Source organism: Salvelinus sp. IW2-2015, linkage group LG3 (assembly GCF_002910315.2).
Source record: "Salvelinus sp. IW2-2015 linkage group LG3, ASM291031v2, whole genome shotgun sequence".
NCBI classification, from domain to species: domain Eukaryota; kingdom Metazoa; phylum Chordata; class Actinopteri; order Salmoniformes; family Salmonidae; genus Salvelinus; species Salvelinus sp. IW2-2015.
This window is the reverse complement of record NC_036840.1, coordinates 24,231,807-24,251,122: the sequence shown is the minus strand read 5'-3', so window position 1 is coordinate 24,251,122 and position 19,316 is coordinate 24,231,807. Positions and strand designations below refer to the sequence as shown.

Below are 19,316 nucleotides of genomic sequence, written 5' to 3'. Positions count from 1 at the left end.
CACACACACATCCTTAAGGACCCCCTGCAGTCCCCTGTCTGACCCCACTTACCTTCCCCTGCGATAGAAGAGGAAGAGGGATTCAACAGGGAGACATACACACTACTTCAGTATACATACTATATACAATACTGTACTATGTGTGTGGTGGGGGGGGGGCAGTTGTGTGTGTGTGTGCGTGTGTGTGTGTGTGTGTGCGTGCATGCATGCGCAATGTCTATACACACCGTCACATACTGGATTTATATATTCCGGACTCTGACATTGTGCGTTCTGATATTTTTTCATTTTTTTCTTTTGATTTTTGCTGGATGCGTGTGATGTATTATTTTGCATCGTTTGGTATCACTGCACTGTTGGAGCTAGAAGCATAAGCATTTCACTGCATCGGCAATAACATCTGCAAAATCTGTGTTTTCAACCAATAAGATTTGATTTTTGATTTGACACACTGCTTCAGCCCTTAACCCCACACGACACACACACTCACACAGCCTCCCAAGTATGGAGTACATTGATGACTGAAAGCTGTGTAGTTTGCAACTCCCTCAAACAGACATGCATAGGATAGTAGATCATGAACAGTGAATACACGCAGCAATAGATCTCTCTCTAATGCATTGCTCTGAACACACACTCAATCCATTTGTCTTTGACACGTCATTACAGCACTTGCATTCAAACACAAAATCTCACTTTGACATAGACCTCATTCTTCTATTAACTTTTTCTTTCAGACAGTCATACAGTATACAGCATTGAATGAACATTCATTCTCACGTCATAATTGCCTGTGAATAGCATTTCCACATTTTGTTACGTTACAGCCTTATTCTAAACTGGATTAAATTGTTTTCTCCCCTCATCAATCTACACACAATACCCCATGATGACAAAGCAAAAACAGGCTTTTAGACATTTTTGCAAATGTATTAAAAATAAAAAAACATACCTTATTTACATAAGTATTTAGACCCTTTGCTATGAGACTCGAAATTGAGCTCAGGTGCATCCTGTTTCCATTGATCATCATTGAGATGTTTCTACAACTTGATTGGAGTCCACCTGTGGTAAATTCAATTGATTGGACATGATTTGGAAAGGCACACACTTGTCTATGTAAGGTCTCACAGTTAACAGTGCGTGTCAGAGCAAAAACCAAGCCATGAGGTTGAAGGAATTGTCCGAAGAGCTCCGAGACAGGATTGTGTCGAGGCACAGATCTAAGGAAGGGTACCAAAACATTTCTGCAGCATTGAAGGTCCCCAAGACCACAGTGGCCTCAATCATTCTTAAATGGAAGAAGTTTGGAACCACCAAGACTCTTCCTAGAGCTGGCCGCCCGGCCAACTGAGAAATCTGGGGGGGGAAGGGTTTTGGTCAGGGAGTAGACCAAGAACCCGATGGTCACTCTGACAGAGCTCCAGAGTTCCCCTGTGGAGATGGGAGAACCTTCCAGAAGGACAACCATCTCGCCAGACGGAAGCCACTGCTCAGTAAAAGGCACACGGCAGCCCGCTTGGAGTTTGCCAGAAGGCACCTAAAGGACTCTCAGACCATGAGAAACAAGATTCTCTAGTCTGATGAAACCAAGATTGAACTCTTTGGCCTGAATGGCAAGCGTCATGTCTGGAGGAAACCTGGCACCATCCCTACAGTGAAGCATGGTGGTGGCAGCATCATGCTGTGGGGATGTTTTTCAGCGGCAGGGACTGGGAGACTAGTCAGGATCGAGGCAAAGATGAACGGAGCAAAGTACAGAGAGATCCTTAACGAAAAGCTGCACCAGAGCGCTAAGGACCTCAGACTGGGGCGAAGGTTCACCTTTCAACAGGACAACGACCCACAGCCAAGACAAAGCAGGAGTGGCTTCGGGACAAGTCTCTGAATGCKCTTGAGTGGCCCAGCCAGAGCCCGGACTTGAACCCGATCTAACATCTCTGGAAAGACCTGAAAAAAGCTGTGCCCTGATGCTCCCCATCCAACCTGACCGAACTTGAGAAGATCTGCAGAGAACAATGGGAGTAACTCCCCAAATACAAGTGTGCCAAACTTGTAGTGTCATACCCAAGAAGAATTAAGGCTGTAATCGCTGGCAAAGGTGCTTTAACAAAGTACTGAGTAAAGGGTCTGAATACTTATGTAAATGTAATATTTCAATTTTTTATATTTGATACATTTGCAAAAATGTATAAAAACCTGTTTTTCATTGCCATTATGGGGTATTGTGTGTAGATTGATGAGGGGGGAAAACGATTCAATTCATTTTAGAATAAGGCTGTAATGTATCAAAATGTGGAAAAAGTCAAGGGGTCTGAATACTTTCCAAATGCACTGCATGTCTAAGCCTTTCTCTACCGTGTGTGTGTGTATTGTCTGGGGAGGAGGAAAGTTCAGCAGCAAACTTTCATGTTGTGTGTGTCCTTGCTTTTGTTGACATACTCCTATCCTGCTGAGGTGGTGGATCTAAATATACTTGTGTGTGTGTGTGTGTGTGTGTGTGTGTGTGTGTGTGTGTCACATGCTGCCTGTAATAACTGAGCATGTGTTTGGCATTATTATAGAACCCATGTTGGTGACTCCTGGGGGTTTGGAGCGACCAGCCATTTCTGTCCCCAAAGAGCCAGAAACCCGTTACAAAATGATTGTAAAGAAACTCCATGAGAGTCTATATCGATGTTATGGCAGAGAAAATACATTGACTTATCAATAGGAATCAATATCAGTAATCATCAATATTATGGATGTTATAAATAATTTATATCTGGTTATAAATGCTTTAGTCAGTTCAAAACATGTTTTTATTCTTCTGTATTTGTATTATATTATATTGAGACAGTATATCGATTATAGATCATATTACTGCTATTAGACCAACACGGGATCTTAAGACTGTAGTACTATAGTGGCTTTCCCTCCCTTAGTCATTAGAGAATAAGTAGATGGAATATAATAGCTATGGCGTCAGGATAGTACTTTGTCCAAAAATAGGCTTTCAGACGGAAACGCTGTCCGGGTGATCAACCGGAAGGTCAGTCACGAGGCGAGCCCACCTTTTAAAAAAGCACGGAGGCAAAGGCTGAGAAACATTCTCCGGTAGTCGGGGGCGGGGCTAGAGTCGGTGGTTATTCGGTGCCAGTTTGCGTTGTCAGGGAATTCCGGGGACGTGCGGTGACGTCAGCGAGTGGACGAATGGAGCAGGAGGGGCGTTTTGTGTGTGGAAGAAGCAGCCAGTGAGTTGGTGTGCCTCTGTACTGATAGCATCATAGTTTGCGCACCGAGCCAAGAGGCTTGTCCCTTTAAAACACAGCTCGGCTCAGTCAGCGCAACCCGATCCCACTGGCTTATGTCGGGAGAGAGCAAGAACGAGACAAGGACTGTAAAAAGAGCGAAGGCAGGGAGAAAAACGAAATAATAAAAAGATGATCTCGCACGTTGACTGACACTAGAATCATTTCAAAGCCAGACAGAGACATTAGTCGGGCGTCAAGTAATACAAGTTTATGAGAGCTTTGAAAGGAAGCGAGTGAGACAAAGTGAACGCTGTAACGTTCTGCCGGCTGGGTCAGTTGTCTGAGTAGCTGGCATCTATCTGCACAGAGAGAAACTTGCGGATACATACAGCCCCAACTAGCTACTGCCTGGATTGAGGAAACTCAGCAAAATTCACTACACCGATAGCCTGCGAAGAAATCATCCTTGTTTGTTTTGGTAATATTCTCAGCGACATCCTCGAGGGCTACTCCTGACGACTGTACGTGAAWACCTTGATAACTACTTTCTTATGTGAAACACTGTTCGAGCTGGTTACTTTTTGTTACCGTACTATTGGAATGTACCATTTGAATTTGTATCTCGCGTTGCGCTGTGTCCACACTAGAGACATAGACATTTAGCCATTGGCAGTTCTTGGGATATTGGACGAGTTTGTGGTTATTTTCGACACTGGTAAGTCGTCAGAATTTAGTCTTCTGTAAATGTCTACGTCGGATTTTAATTGTTTTATCCTCTGTTTGCTCGTGTTGATAACGCGAGCGCATTTTCATTCGTGACATTTTGTTGACAGAGTGGAGAAGCTGATATTCAATGAATGGTTAGGCTACAGCGTAGCAACAGTTAAATTAGTTCTCGATGAAACCGGAAGACTTGCTTGCTCACGCTGCCTTGTTAATTCTTGAACGACTGTCTCGATGATTAGATCTGGGATACGTCGCCTATTGTAGTTCCCATAATAGCTCATATGCCATGTCATACAGTCTACATAATAGGTTGACTGTGTCAATTAGAACAAGTCTATTCTCTTTCTAATTTGTATTCATATATCGATCGTTGATGGTTGTGCGTTTTGTTGAATTAATTTTGACAGTAAGATTGGTGGCGGGGAGGCAGTTCGGAAACATAGCAACATCCCGCGTGTGTTTGTGGGACAGATAGAGCGGGTGCTGTAGATCCAGGGAGAATGGGGGAGAAATAGCTTGTGTAAGGATCTCCCCTCCTCCATGCCTTTGTCTGTGGGAGTACTAAGCTAAGGGCTGACTGGGGAGTGTTGAGTGGGGATGGGCAGGCAGGACAGAGGGAGGTAGGCAGGTTGACTGGTTGCTTTATAAAGTTAATGGGTTGCCCCTACTCAGACCTTCATCGCACACACAGCGGAGTTGAAAGGAAGTCATTTGCATCGTCCAAGGGGGAGGGGTACTGTTTCTGGTCTGGTTTTAGAGTTTGTCTCAAAACACCTCTGCCTGGAAGAGCCGTCAGAGATGAGAAATGGCCCAGGACAAGCAATTGAAACACGCATGGGAAAATGTGGCGAGTGTTGTGCTTTTTCTCAGTTAGCCTATAATTGTTTGACAGGAGTGTAGCCTAAAATTTATGCGTTTATGCGAGAGCTCAACTCGGCCCTATGCATTTTATGGGCCGTTATAAACCGAGCCTTATTCTAAGGACCGAAGTGTGCTGGCATGGGGTCGGTGAAACATTTTGAACGTCCACTTCCGATTTAATGGAAACGTAACGAGTGTTGCGTTTGTGGTTCTTTGAAGTATCAAGCTGTAAAGTTAGGACAGGCAGAAATCAGCTTACAAAAGCTCTTATCACTCTTATCTTACAGCTCTTTGGTTTCTTGGCAGAATAGTAGTCTAGTAACTGCTTCTTGCTCTGGTTTGAATCACCCGCCCCCTTTCGTCCCGTCCCGTGATCTGAATGCGAGTGAATGAACAATCACCGCCCATTCTACTACTTCTATGACGAACATGTACGGTTAAAGTTGTACACACACCACATATTTGTATGCAAAAACGTGTTTCGTTTACGCGATGAGGCTCGTGTAATGCAGGCTGTATCACATCTGGCCGTGATTGGGAGTCTCATAGGGCGGCGCACATTTGGCCCGGGGTAGGCCGTCATTGTAAATAAGAATGTGTTCTTAACTGACTTGCCAAGTTAAATAAAGGTCAAATAAATCATACGGATGAAAGTGGAGACAGACAAACATCCTGTTACCCAGTTTGTCTCAGTATAGGTGATGGATGGAAGTTTTTTTTTGGCAGATGGTGGTTTGAGATGGTTGGTGGTATGAAGGTAGATGCCAGGTGGTGTTTGTAGCATGAGCTTGGTTGTAGAAACAGGTGTAGTGTGTGTGTGAAAGGTGTCAGTGAATGTAGGACGTGTTTGTGTGGCTGCTTAACGTACTTTTACACCCACTTTCATTGCCTGTGAGAAAACAACATCCATATTAGGTGTGTGGTAACCTGGGTCAAATGCGAGGGGAACTAAACTCTTTGTCAGAGACCACACCAAGCCTTGTTTTTTTTTGTTGTTGACCAGAAACGAAGTGTGTCATGTCTTCACCAGGGAAGTACAGCAGAACTTTAGTCCTGCGGCAAACAATAACATGAGCCCTTCTCCTTTTTCGAACATCTAGCAGGATATTTGATAACAATCCAACGTATTAACAGGTAGCCCTTAAGGACGAAGACTTGTATGTGTTGAAAAGAGCGAGAGAGTGGATGAAAATAGAGAAGTAGTGAAAACCGAGAGCTGGAGAAAGAGGCGAGGCCAGTCTGTGAACGGTCCAGTGTTCTTTGGGCTAAATGAACAACCAGTCCAGTCCGCCATAACAAACGRATGTCTGTGTGCATCATTCTCACTGTGCTGTATGTCTGTTCAGACAACTAGAACTGGCGTAATTACCAGCTGTTCCTATAAACACCGGACTGGACGGTAGCTGTACCTCATCTGGCATTAACTCTGCTAGGGAAAGTTCAGTCCAAGAGGTCTGACGATCAGTAACGTTCTCTGCTCTGTTACGTACACACACACACACACAGAGAGAGGTGGGCGTGTGTTGAGGGTCAGGTGGACCTTAATGTTGTTGTTCAGTGGGGACCAATCTGTACTAGGGAATGGGAAACGGTGGAGAGGTCTTTCTTTAGAAAGTAGTTTCTCTCTCTCTCTCCACCGTACTAACCATCCACCACCACGCCGCCGTAACCACGGCAACCGTTGTCTCGGAAACAGTCTGCTCTGTTAGTGTGTGTGTGTTTCTGGGGGTGCTAATCGAGGTGCTTACTTGTTTGTGTCTCTTGCTCTGGATTCTGGAAAGTGAGGTCTAGAGCTAGTACTGAAGACACGGGGGGTGGGGGGGTGTTCTGTCCCATTTTTGTTCCCCACATACAGGGAAACAGGGTGTTTTGCTGTTTCGCTGAGATGTTGTGATCGTCTGTGTTCGCGGAAACCGAAGGCAGGTTGGAATTTAAGTGACGGCACTGGGGAAAGTGAGAGTCTTTGATCAAGTGTTGTGAACATGTAAACACGCGCACATGAAAGCGTGTGATCATTCGGTTATCAGCGACCACAGAATATCACAACCCATTTTTAGATGGTCACAAACACTGTTTTCAGTCTCAGACGTTCCCATACTGAGTCACTGCTTCACATGCTTACCTGACACACACACACACACACACACACACACACACACACACACACACGTGTCAGTGTTCGGGTGAAGGCATGGGCTCTGGCTCTTTCTGTCTCTCTCGAAGTCACGCTGTTTCTGGAAAACGAGAAACGGTTGAACGTCACTCCTTTTCTTCTAAAGTCCTCCGAAATCTCTTCCACAGAACAAGTGACATGTGCCTCAGTGACTGACTGAACCTTCCTCAACAGACACGTCAGTCAGCGACCCCTACTTTTCTTCCTCTTTTTTTGTTGTTGTTGCTTGCAAACGATCGAGAAAAATAGCCTTTGAGCCTTTATCGTCAGTTACCATTTAAATGACCTGCCTCTGATATATTTCTGTTTATCTGTGTTAGATGGTTTAGTCATTGGTCAGACACGTGGATTTCGTCATGTCTGACACGGATTCAAAGGTTTTTAGAAATGAACCCCTGTTATTTGTTTTCTATTGACATGTTTACTCTCATTCCTCACTCACATATTTAGGCGACACTTTCGTTTACACACAAACGCGCACACACACACACACTATCTGTTGCACAGGAAACCACTACCCCCTCCCTCTCCCCTCAAGCCATCCACACCCACATACACTTCAGGGAGGCCTAGCTACTTCCTGAAACTCTGACGGTAGCTTCCTGTCTGATCTCATACCAGCTTCTTCTTCTCTTCTCCTTTTTCTAAACGTCACACCCGTGCACCACATCTGTGTGAACCGTCCTCAACCGTGAGAGATCTCTCTCACACACACACACACACACACACACTCTGACAGTTGTCCAAAGCACAGGTGCGATAGCAGTTAGATAAAGCAGCTCTTGCTGTTTCCATCTTCTCAAACAGCCCAAAGCGGCTGACCTACTTTCAACTCTGTGCGGTAGTGTAGATGGGAACATTTCACCATGTCTGTCGTTCGCCGGTGTTGGAGAGGGTCCAGAGGAGGGTGTTGGGCCAGGCTCTTCCCCAGAGTGTGATCCGCGACTCTCAGAAACGCCACTTGTTCTCTTTCGACTCCAGCCGGGAGCACAATCCAAGTTCTCCAAAAGTACGGGATATGAGCGTATTTTAACCTCCGAGAAAGGGCTTTCGGCTGAATCCAACAGAGGGCATTAAGCTAGGCGGAGTCCTAAACTTGACAGGCCGAAATTTGCACATACAAACGCTACCTAATTGTCAGCTTGTCAACCCTGATTTTTTTTTTTTGGGGGGGGGACAGTCACAGTTAAAGGCTTGGTAAATGGGTGAGAGGTTGCGTTTGCTGTGTTTCTGGGGTTGATGTGGAGCACTTGGTTTATTTATTAGAAGGCCCAACCACTAGATCTAGACTGCGCTACAGTGCTGTACTATAGTTAGTATGGCGGAAGAGAGTTGGCTCTGTCCTCAACTGACCCTCTATCCCTGCTGGAGGATGTTCTGTGTGTGTGTTTGGCTGTATCTCCCGGTGTGTGTAGGCGGTAGTGTGTGTGGGAAAAGCTTGAATGCGATGGTGACGAGCTAGCCTGCGTCGCACGCACATACACACACTGTGGGAGCCTGGCAACAGGACGGACGCAGGCGGGCTGTCTTGTTCCTGGCGGTGTGTGTGTGTGTTCCCTCCAGAACTCAATCCCTATGATGGGCCAGTTATGTAATGGACTAGTGTCCCTCCCTCATCCCTCGCTCTCTCCCTCCGCCAGATACGCCAGAAGCTTCTCTCTCCCTCTCCCCCCTCGCATCGCTCTTATCAAGTTCCTCACTGATCTCCAGGCCTCTGTCAGGAACTAGTGTCTGAATGTTGTCATCCTCGCTCTCTCTCTATTTCTGTCTATCTCTCTCGCTCTGTGTGTGTCTGTCTCTCTCTCTCTCTCTCTGTCTCTCTCTTTCTATCATAGTCAGTTATCTATTTTTAACTGAGCTCTTCTGTCTGTTTGGCTCTGGATCAAACCACTATATGAGGCTGGCAGGGGAATTCTGTGTTTGGGATGGCTCTTACTAGAGTCTGGGGCCTAGAGCCTTTTCTTTTGTCATTGATTTGGTCACTGGGCTTTGCCTTTAGCTAGGTGGAAGCTGACTTCTCGTACTTGGCTAGTGATCGCCGTGATATCACAGAAGTGATTATTTCGTTTTTTTTCTTTATAGATTTGGACTGGGGCTATGGTTTGCGACTTGGAATAGCGATGCCCCTAGCCTTGCCTCCCTCTACCAGAGCGGTAGCCGTGTGTGTGTGTGTGTGAGTGATGCGGTAACCAGAACGACGGAGGCGTTGATTGGAACTTGTCTTTGATGTCTGTCGCCATGGGGGTTTCACTGTAACCCAGGTGACATAAGGGGGCTACCGGTGGGAATTCATACATTGTAATGTTGAGCAAGATTCTTCGTTGTAATGATATTTGTACTGTTGAGATTGAGGGGTGTGTGTATGTGGTAACTTCAACGTAGTTAGTTGGAATTGCCCCGACTTGATTAGGAAAATCGGCAACAGCACAACAGAATTTGTGTTCTGTTGCCCCCCTCCCTTCTCTGTGACTCAGTATTTGGGGGATTCCTCTCTTAGGCAGGGGTTTTATGGCAATCTACCTACCTCGCATTCTATTTCACCGTAACACCGGTTCACTAACCATCGACGATTCCGCCTGAGAAATTCCCTGTGACATCACAACGTCGCTAGCGACACCCCCGGTCACCTGACCGTAAGTGGCGTCATAGGGGAGGCGGGGTGTAGTTTGGGGTAAGCCCTTTTCACTGGCGGCGTGGGCCCTTTCTCACTCTCCGGGGGTTCCCCGTGCTGTGACGCCCCGGATGCAGAGTATCGCAGTACATACACACAGCGTTACTGATTAGTGACAGATAACCAAATGTAATAATACTATCTCTACGCGCAAGGCAAGTTCAGCTTACAGATATGATCCGTTGTCACATAAAAGGGAAGAAAGACATGAACAAGCACAGGTCTTGGTGTATCTTAATACAATAGTGTCTGATGTTTGACTCTCGCTCATCTCCAGTGTTCAGTTCCCTATGCTGCTTGTTTTTCAGTTTCACTTTCTCAATCCACAGCACACACATCTCAGTCACATCTCAATCAGTTCAGTCACAGCTCAATCCACAGCACACACCCTATATAAAAGTGGAATTGCAGCCTTCTTCATTCTGATCTCTCTTTCCCTTTTTTCCCTCTCTTGCTCTCCCTGTCCCCTCTCTCTCCTCTCTGTCTTGTTTCACGTGTGCTAGTTGATGACACGTTGTGTGTGTGTGTGAGAAAGCCCTCACCCGGGTTTCCACACACAACGCGTACAGGGTAAAGGAGAGGAAGAGGAGGGCTGATTTTCTTTCCTCTCCTCCTCCAACAGTCTCCATGTTCCTAGTAAACGTGGGAGAGGGTGTGAGAGAGAGAGAGAGAGAGAGGATGCTACAGTCATACTGAAGCTGTTCGTCCCTGTCTGTCTCCTGACTCTGACTGACAGATGAAGGCAGTGTTAGAAAGGTCTGGCTATTGTCTGGTTTCTGTTCCTTGTCATAAGGAAGACCACAGGAAGACCACAGTCTGATGGAGCTGTTGTGTAATTGTGACTGTGTTCGTTTTCATGTGAGCAGATGTTGCTCGACAGACTGTTTTTGGCTGCTGTCTGCTTTAATGGCGGTTTGAATGTTACATTGTCTCGTTCTTCTGATTGGTCCAGGGCTGAAGAAATCCCAGCGATGATTGGCTGTCGAAGCTGAGACTCGACAAGACAGAGGATCTTGAACTAGGTGCTATTCTGAAAGGTGAGTGTGTGTGTGATGTGTGTGAACATATGTGTTTTTGTACTTGTCTGTGGGAATATGTTAACCAGCCAGAGCTGTTTATGATCATCTGGTCATGGGCTATCTTTACATGGGTGTGTGTCTGTCTGGTGCATCGTGATCACACACACGCGCGCCGAGGGGGGGGGGGGCGCTTCAGCATGGCTAAGTGTTGTCTTTATTTCCGTCTCTGGAAGCTAAAAACGAAGCACCCGAAATATCTTCTCCCTAGGCTTTTTATAGAGGGAGAGGGAGAGGGCTAGACCCACTACACACGCCAGTAGAGCTAATTTAGGAAGCAACACTGACTGGAGTGGGGAGCGTTCTGCTGAGCAAGAGTGGCTCACAGAGTGTGTCTGTTTTCAGCAGGAATCTCCTTTTTTTTCCCACTGTAGGCAATGTCTTTTATGTTTGGACCACGGCCTTTTTTTCTGCGGTGTCTTTTTTCTGTTTCCTTGTAATTGTGTGTGTATCATCGTCAGTGTGTGTGTGTGTGTCTCATCGTCAGTGTGTGTGTGTGTGTGTGTGTGTGTGTGTGTGTGTAAGAATATATGCCAGGCTCATTTCTGCCATGTGGGTGTGAGATCCAGGCAGCACAGCCTGTGCTCTCATCGTCAGCCTCTCTCTCTCTCCTTCCCTGAAGAGCGGTTTTATTTTCTTGTTAATCTATCCTCCAATCCTGTTCAGACTGTCTGTGGGGCCTCCCCCCTCTCCCTCTCCATCACGCCTGTTCTAATGGGATTAAAACCAGGTGGATTCAATACACACGGAACACTAAATACACACACACACGGAACCATTGGCTAGTCTAAGGATTACAGTAACCTCCGTGCTCTCTCCTAGGTCTGGTAACTCCCCCAGGAGCCATCTGCTCTGCTAATAATCCTACAGTAGAGCTTCCATCGCCCCCTAGGGGCAGGGACACAGTACAGCACTACCAGAGTACACTAGCAAATACTGACAGATGGGCAGACACAGTGGTCAGTACCTGGAGGAACAGACTGGTGTAAAAGTTGTTTAAATTGGCCGTTTTTACGGCAGCGGAAACAGTTTCTACACTAGATTCTCTCCACCTACACCTCGACGCATCACATCTTTAGTTCTAGAGGCGCGTAAGCGCTCCTCCCCAATCCTCAGCAAACGTTCCATAGCTAGACGTCCTCCTTGCGCCGCTCTCTCTTCTGTCCTGTTTCGTCAGTCTCAAGCCCTCGCCTCTGTCTAGTTCTAAGTCACACGCTGAATTATACAATGGAAGACCTACTGGCAGGTCTTTCTGTCTCCTTCCCTCGCTCTGTCCATATTTCTGTCTAATCGTGTTCTCTCTCTCTCTCTCCCTCCCTCTAGTTCAACTGGCTGTATTGTATTGGTGCTGAAGACGTGTCGAGGGTCTTCCTTAGTGTTGGCGTGTGGCCTTCTCTGTGCTGCGGTGGAGGGCTTCACAGACGCAGCTAGTGTGGTGAGTCGACAGTCTAAATACTTTTTTTGGGCAACCCTCAAATGCCACGGTTTTGTGTGCGGGGTTTCTTACATGTGCCCTGTGTATTGAACGTGTGTGTGTTGAGTCCTGTCTCGTCTGTCTCCCTCCAGGCTGGATGCATCACGCAGTAGAGCAGTTTGGCGGGCGTGGCACACGGGACTCCTTCCCTCTGGACGGACTCAGCCGGGGAACATGGGCTACCGTGGGCGGCCACGTCACCTGGGCGCCACCTGCCAGGTATGTTAAGTCTCCACGGCAATTGACAGCCCCCCCCCACACACACACACACACACACACACCAACAGTCAATGAATTACACTTACACTGACTGCCTTAGACTCGTAGTCCCTCCCTTGAGGTTTACGTTCACAAGTTCAGACAGTTAATTGTTCTTCTAGGTTAAAATGAATATTTGTATTTGGTCAAATTGGTCTTGTCTCAGAGGATTTGGCCCTGGTCTGACCTTTGCACTTGTTTTCTCTACCAGGTGTCCGCCAGGTGTCAATCAACACCAGCTCCTACCCCATCTACCGCCCAGTCACATGGGTGGACTGAACCACCCCGGMAAATTCTTCAATAATGGGTGAGTCCMGGCATATATTCCATTGGGCAACGTACTGTATTCCATACTAGAATCAGATGGCCGTCGTCTCCTCCATTCTCTCTGGTCTTTATCACAGGCCTTCACGACTCCCGTCTGTAGTCATCTGACGGTCTCTCCTTCCCTCCGTGTCTCTGTTCCCCGCCAGGCCCGTGCAGGTGCGTGGCGGTGAGAAGCAGGAGCTGGCCCAGGCCATGTTACCTGGCCTCCAGAGAGCGGACCAGCAACGCCTCCCTCCTCCCCCTCACAGGGCGTGGGAACAGCCGGGTCAGATGTACGAGTCGCCCGCCCATCCCCATCCATCCGTGCCCCTGCCCAGCGACCACGCGACCCGTCTGCATGGCGGGTATAGCCCCGGGCCTCCCGCCAACCTGCCCCCCAGGCCCAATCAGCTACTGAAGGTGAGCGAAGGAGCCAATGATATTGTCATACAGGAAGAGTGTCGACAAACGAGTGGCCTATCGGTGAGCGAGGAGGAAGGTGGGTGTCTTGTTCGGAGAGAAGATGAAACCCTCTCTCTTTTTCTCTCCGTCTCTCTCTCTTTGTCTCGCTGCCAGTATGTGGACCCTCAGGAGCAGCATCTTCTCAGGGGTCCGATATCGCTGGGTGACGATATGTGGGCTCAGGTGCAGCAGAGGGGTTACCCAGGGAAGATGTTGGGAGGGCAGCTGAAGAGACCGGCCCCCCCTCTCGGGGAGTACTCGGTCATCCGGCACACCCCGCCCCCCTCCCTGCACCCCTCTCGCCCCAATGAGGACTGCCCCAGTCCTAGCAAGAGGAAGAGGAGCTCTGAGCAGGTATGTGGATGATTTGAAACGTCTGCGTTTAAAAACTTGACTCGTGCATTAAAATGTACTTTACACCAAAAGTTGACTCGTAAAGGATAAAGAAACAAAGTCTATACTCTCTCACATGTGGAATCGGGTGATTGCATAGAATAATTTGACATTTTCTGATATCTAAACTTTGTGGTTGTTATTTGACCATGTTGTTTAGATGGGATATGATGTAGTACCTTAATGCTGCTCTCTCCAGGTTCTTCACCCAGGCATACAGAGGTTCCCTGGCCCAGGAGGGCACCCCCTGCCCCCACAGCAGCAGCCCCCGTCCCACTACCCCCCTCCTCCACCCAAACCTGCTTTCTGGAACCCCATGCACAAGGCGAGTGGCGCCGCCTGGGCCCAGCCCGAACGCAAGAACGGGTCCCCTGAGTTCCAGGTCCGAGCCGTAAGAACACTTAACACTGCTGCTCTATCAAGAACGTGACCAGATGGAATGTAGCTATACAGATGGATCTTTTTTTAGTTTTTTTTGTGTTTGTTGAGACGCAGTTTGGAATGTCAGGTTATCGAGGCTCCCCTAGCTTTCCCACATTCTGAGCCATCATGTTAATCGTCTCTATCCCTCTCTCTCTCTTTCTCTCTGCTAACAGGAGTCGGTCAAGTCCTGCATGGGCGGCTACACCTACAAGCCTCCCGCCCCCTCGCCCATCTCCCCACCCCTCACCTCCTCCCCGGGAGGCTACCCTCAGAGGCACAGCGGGCCCCACCCACCCCACAAGCCCTCATTCTCACCTCAGGCCCTCAATCAACCCCCCCACAACAACCCCCACAGCTCTCACCCGCAGTACCCTAAACAACCAGCCCCGCCCCGCATTGGGATGGAGCCCAGGGGAGGTCCTCCTACCCCCCAGAGAGGCCCTACCACTGGGGGCCGAGGAATCAACAACCAGCCCCTCTCTCATCCTCCTCACCACCAAGCTCCAGCAAGGGGGGACAGTAGAGGAGAAAGGGACAGTAGGGAGCCCCCCCAACCCTCACCAGCAAACCACACCGGCGTGCCTTACAGCCACAACCCCCACCCCCACTTCCAGCCCCACACGGCCCCACAACCCCGTCCTCCTGCCCCTGCCTGCAGCACCGCAGTACCTCAGCAGCACAACCCCACTCCCCCCCACCACGAGGCCTGGAGACCCCAGGGACAGGGTCAGGGCAGGCCACAAAACAACCACCCCATGGTGAGTCCCAGGTTCCCGGCAGAGCGAATGTTGCACCCCACTGCTACTAACTCCTCTCCTTTTGTTAACGTGGGATTATCATGTGATCTCCGCCTTTTTCACACTGTACTTATTTGCAACATTCTGAATTGACGCCCGGCCAGCTCACTACCCCCTACGCAGTTAATGTAGACCTGAAGAGATCGGGACAACTCACATTTTACCCAGCTATGGGCCAAATGTGATTTAGCAGAGCGGTCAGTTTGGAATTGATTGGGCTTAGTTAATTGAGCAATAAGGCACGAGGGAATGTGGTAWACGATACCATGAGTATGACAAAAAATATATATATATTTTCTGCTRGAATGACATTGGTAATCAGTTTATAATAGCAATGAGGTACCTTGGGGTTTGTGGTATATGGCCAATATACCACATACCCCAAGGTACCTRATTGCTATTATAAACTGATTACCAATGTCATTCGAGCAGAAAATATATATATATTTTTTGTCATACCCATGGTATACGGTCTGATATTCCACAGCTTTTAGCCATTCAGACCTCTAACCAGCCGGTTTCTAATGTTACTTTACACTTCCAAGTCCATTGTTAATTGATGTCCTTTTTTTATTTATATCGTTATCAGTGTATCAAATTACTTTTTGCTAGGAAACACTGTAGGAAGTGTACGGTTGTGCCCCAAATCTGGTCAAAAGTAGTGCACTATATAGGGAATAGGGTGCCATTTGGGGATACTAGGTCTATAGCTCTCAATCTCCAGTGCATTAATCTAGCATGTCTCTGTTTCTCTCTACAGGAGTCGGGTCACTACAGGGCAGGGCTGGTACCTCAGGGGCAGCAAAACCAGGCTGGGGAGACCCGGGGTCCCGCGTCCCTCCAACACCATCAGCACCCCCACATCAGAACCCCCGTCATCATCTCCACCCCCCAGGCCTCCTGCTCACAGTCACAAAACAACCGCTACAACAACAGTAGTAGTATTACTGGACCTGCACTCTCCACTGTGACCACAGCACCACCTGCTGTGTGTTCAGCTAACAGCACCTGTAGGAGAGGCAGGGAGACGATGTCACTGCCCCACCAGTCCTCAGCTGCGTCTCAGCTGGCGAGAGACCCAGAGAGGGGCCCCATCCACCCCATGCTGCACCCAGGGTATCAGGGAGCCCACGCGGGCACTGCCAACCACCCACACCGGGCGCCACCCAGGCCCCAGCAGCAGCAGTCCCCTAGCCAGCACCACCAACAGTCTGTCCAGGGGAAGTCTTACTACGGACGGTCTGATCCTGATGGCACTTTGTTCTCCTCTTCATCCTCCTCCTCGTCATTCTCAGGACACCAGAGGGCAGGGGAGAGCGTCATCACCAGCAGGGGGTCTCACCCCAGACCCCTCACCCAGACGGAGGTCACTAGCTCGCCCCTGCACCGCCTCATGCCCGCCCCCCAACCCCACACTGTCAGCTCTGCCACTCAGCCAGCCTCCAGCCCCTCCTACTCCAGACTCTGTGCCCAGCCTGCCCCCCAGGCTACCACCACCTCAGCCAAGGGGTATCTAAATTCTCGACCCCAGCCACCTCCACCATCAGCCCCCCAGTCCATGGAGGAGGCCCTGGATAAACTGGATGCTGAGCTGCAGGGTCATATGCAGGCTGAGGAGAGGAGGGAGAGGGAGCAGGAGGAGAGGGAGCAGGAAGAGCGGAAGAGGGAGCAGGAAGAGCGGAAGAGGGAGCAGGAGGAGAGGGAGCAGGAAGAGCGGAAGAGGGAGAGGGAGCAGGAAGAGCGGAAGAGGAGGGAGCAGGAAGAGCGGAAGAGGAGGGAGCAGGGGAAGAGGAGAGAGTTGGAGAGAGCGGAAGAGGAGAAGAAAAGGGAATGGGAAAAAGAGCAGGAGGAAAGGAAGAGGAGGGATTTGGAGAGGGAGCGAGAGGAAGAGGAGAGGAAGAGGAGGACTGAGTGGATGGAAGAGGAGAGGAAGAGGAGGACTGAGTGGATGAAAGAGGAGGAGGAGAGGAGGAAGGTGAAGGAGGAGATGAGCCGGAGTAGTAAAAGGAGAGAGGAGTCTGCCATCGAGAGTCTGGAGAGACTCCTGTCCGGCAACTCCTCTGCTCCTCCACCTCCTCGCCTGTCCACCGTCTCCTCCTCCTCCTCCTTTGTCCCACCCCCCCCCAGCCAGTCATCCTCCTCGCCCCCCTACCCCTGGCTGAGCCGGGGCGGGGCTCCCCCTTGTCCCCCAGGCCAGGCACCACCGTCTCCCGCCCCCCTGGAGAGGTCGCAGCCGCCCCCTCTCACCCCCCAGACGGAGTACGCCAGGGAGAAGCAGAGGCAGAGAGAGATGTGGGGTGAAACCCCCCCCTCGTCATTACACACTAGTAACGTTACCTCGGGGAACAACGCCCTGCCCTCGTTGGGGCCCTCTTATCCCAACCACCCCTCAAATAAGACCTTGACYCAAGGTGCCCCCCGCCCATCCAAAGACACCCCCCATCCCAAGGAGAACGCTAGTCAGCAGGCCCGAGGAGGCGCGATGGGCGCTGTGGATCCCCTCCACACCTCCAGCATGGTCACCCTCCGAGAGCCCCCCAAACTCTTCCAGGCGTTCCCCAGGGATAGCCTACCGTCTGGGCCCAACACCTCCAGGACCAACAGCAGCACGTCCAGCACAGGGGGCCTCCTCCACAAGCGCATGCCCAGCGGAGGCCTAGGCAGCCTGGGTTGCAGCAACGGCGACTCTGACAGCACCCAGTTTGAGGAGGAACCCTTGGAGCTCTCAACGTTACTCCCGGACGGTCTGGCCAACATCATGGCCATGCTGGATGAGTCCATCAAGAAAGAGGAGGAATCTCTGTACTGCAGCGACCGAAACGGCGCTAGGGAGACCATCATAACTGCCTTTGTTGCTATGCCGCTGGCTAAGAGCTACCTGTGCGCCCCGGACCTCATTCCAGCGCCCAATCAGCAACCGCAGGATGACTTTATTGGGACGAACGTCCACGCCAGCCCACCTGTACTGAGCCGACAGGGCTCCCTGGCCTCCCCCTGTAGCCGGACCTCCTCCCTCAACGAGGAAGACGAGGAGGGTTGTCTCGCCCTGAAACCCCCTTTGGAGCTCCACGAGCCAGCCGTCCCCCTCAACTCCGACCCCCAGTCAGGGACTAACTACAGCCACAGCGACCTGGCTAAACTCTACGGTCTCCCGGAGCCTGTGAAGAGCGAGGGTGACGACGAGGATGAGGAAGATGAGTCGGAGACCCCGTCCAGTTCCCCTCCCCCYCCCCAGAGGCCCCACCTCCACCAGACGGGGGTGAGCAGCACCTTCAAGTCCCAGGCCGCCCTGGAGAACCAGAAGTACGCCTACCGAGGTGGTCCGTTTGGCCGCCCGCCCCCCTCCGCTCTTGGGGGGCTGAAGTACTCCTCCTCCCTCTCTCTGGGTCCCGACATCCAACAGCAGCAGAATAGCACCTCCCCCACCTCGGATTCCACCAATCACCCAGGCTTCATGCCGTCGTCGGCCCCTCCCCTAAAGACCCGCCCACACTCCCCCTCCAGCCGGGAGGCAAAGAGACAGGTCAACATCAAGATGGAGGAGCCTGATGTCTGGAGAGATGGGAGAGAGGCCATGGAGAAGAGGCTCCATTCCTCGAGGGAGGAGTCCAAGTGTTATCCCTCTACACAGCCCATCAAGATGGAGCCCAAGGAAGAGGTGACGCTTACAACCATCTCAGAGTCTTCTCTGGCCGAGCTGGGCCGAAGCTGTGAGGTTCTCCTGARCCGACACTCCAGCTCCCTCCCTAGCAAGAACACCTCCGACAGGACCAAGACTGAGCTCAAACAGGAGGGCAGGCACCACAAGCCTGAGAGAGAGCGGGAACGACACCGAGAGAAGGATGGAGAGAAGGAGCGGAAACCCGGCCGGAGCAAGAAGCACGGGGAGAGGAAAGAGGGGAAGAAAAAGCAGAGGGAGAAACGAGAAGAGATGTCCTCCTCCTCCTCTTCGTCCTCTCACTCCTCCTCCTCCAGTTCCAGTTCTAAACGGCACAGGCACAAGGAGAAGAAGGACCACCGGCGGATCCTCGGGAACCTGGACCTTCAGCGTAAGGAGATCCGGGAGAAGGACCGCGACCGCGTTCGCGCCGACATGAGGAGGACGGAGGCTGGGTCCACCAGCGAAGGTGAACCCTCCGAATGGGCGTCCCATAGTAGTGAAAGAAGTTCAGGAGTCATGTCCTCTTCTCAGGACAGAGGGGCTGGATCAACGCTGCAGGGTTCGGCTGCTGACTTCATGAAGCTGAAGGCCCTGTCGGACGGGCCGCCCAAGGAGCTGAAGATCAGGCTGATCAAGGTGGAGAGCGGCGACCGAGAGACGTTCATCGCCTCTGAGGTGGAGGAGAAGAGGACACCCCTGGAGGAGATCAGCATCGAGAACACCGCCGCAGAGGTCATCAGGGCCTGCAAGTGAGTATGGAGGAGAGAGGGATGGATGGAGGCGTGAACAAGGCAGGGGTGTA

At 50.4% G+C, this 19,316-nt stretch overlaps 1 protein-coding gene across 1 annotated transcript in view; it reads left to right on the top strand.

The window, feature by feature from the left end:
- Positions 1 to 19,316, top strand: part of LOC111953391 (uncharacterized) — a 56,955-nt gene that overhangs the window by 29,862 nt on the left and 7,777 nt on the right. Inside the window, exons 3-11 of the mRNA XM_070435579.1 lie at positions 10,617 to 10,701; positions 12,064 to 12,175; positions 12,307 to 12,433; positions 12,684 to 12,779; positions 12,946 to 13,198; positions 13,355 to 13,594; positions 13,833 to 14,024; positions 14,230 to 14,814; positions 15,614 to 19,263. Coding sequence (XP_070291680.1) covers positions 12,312 to 12,433; positions 12,684 to 12,779; positions 12,946 to 13,198; positions 13,355 to 13,594; positions 13,833 to 14,024; positions 14,230 to 14,814; positions 15,614 to 19,263 — 5,138 coding nt within the window. The 5' untranslated portion in view covers positions 10,617 to 10,701; positions 12,064 to 12,175; positions 12,307 to 12,311. The remainder of the gene's footprint in view (positions 1 to 10,616; positions 10,702 to 12,063; positions 12,176 to 12,306; positions 12,434 to 12,683; positions 12,780 to 12,945; positions 13,199 to 13,354; positions 13,595 to 13,832; positions 14,025 to 14,229; positions 14,815 to 15,613; positions 19,264 to 19,316) is intronic.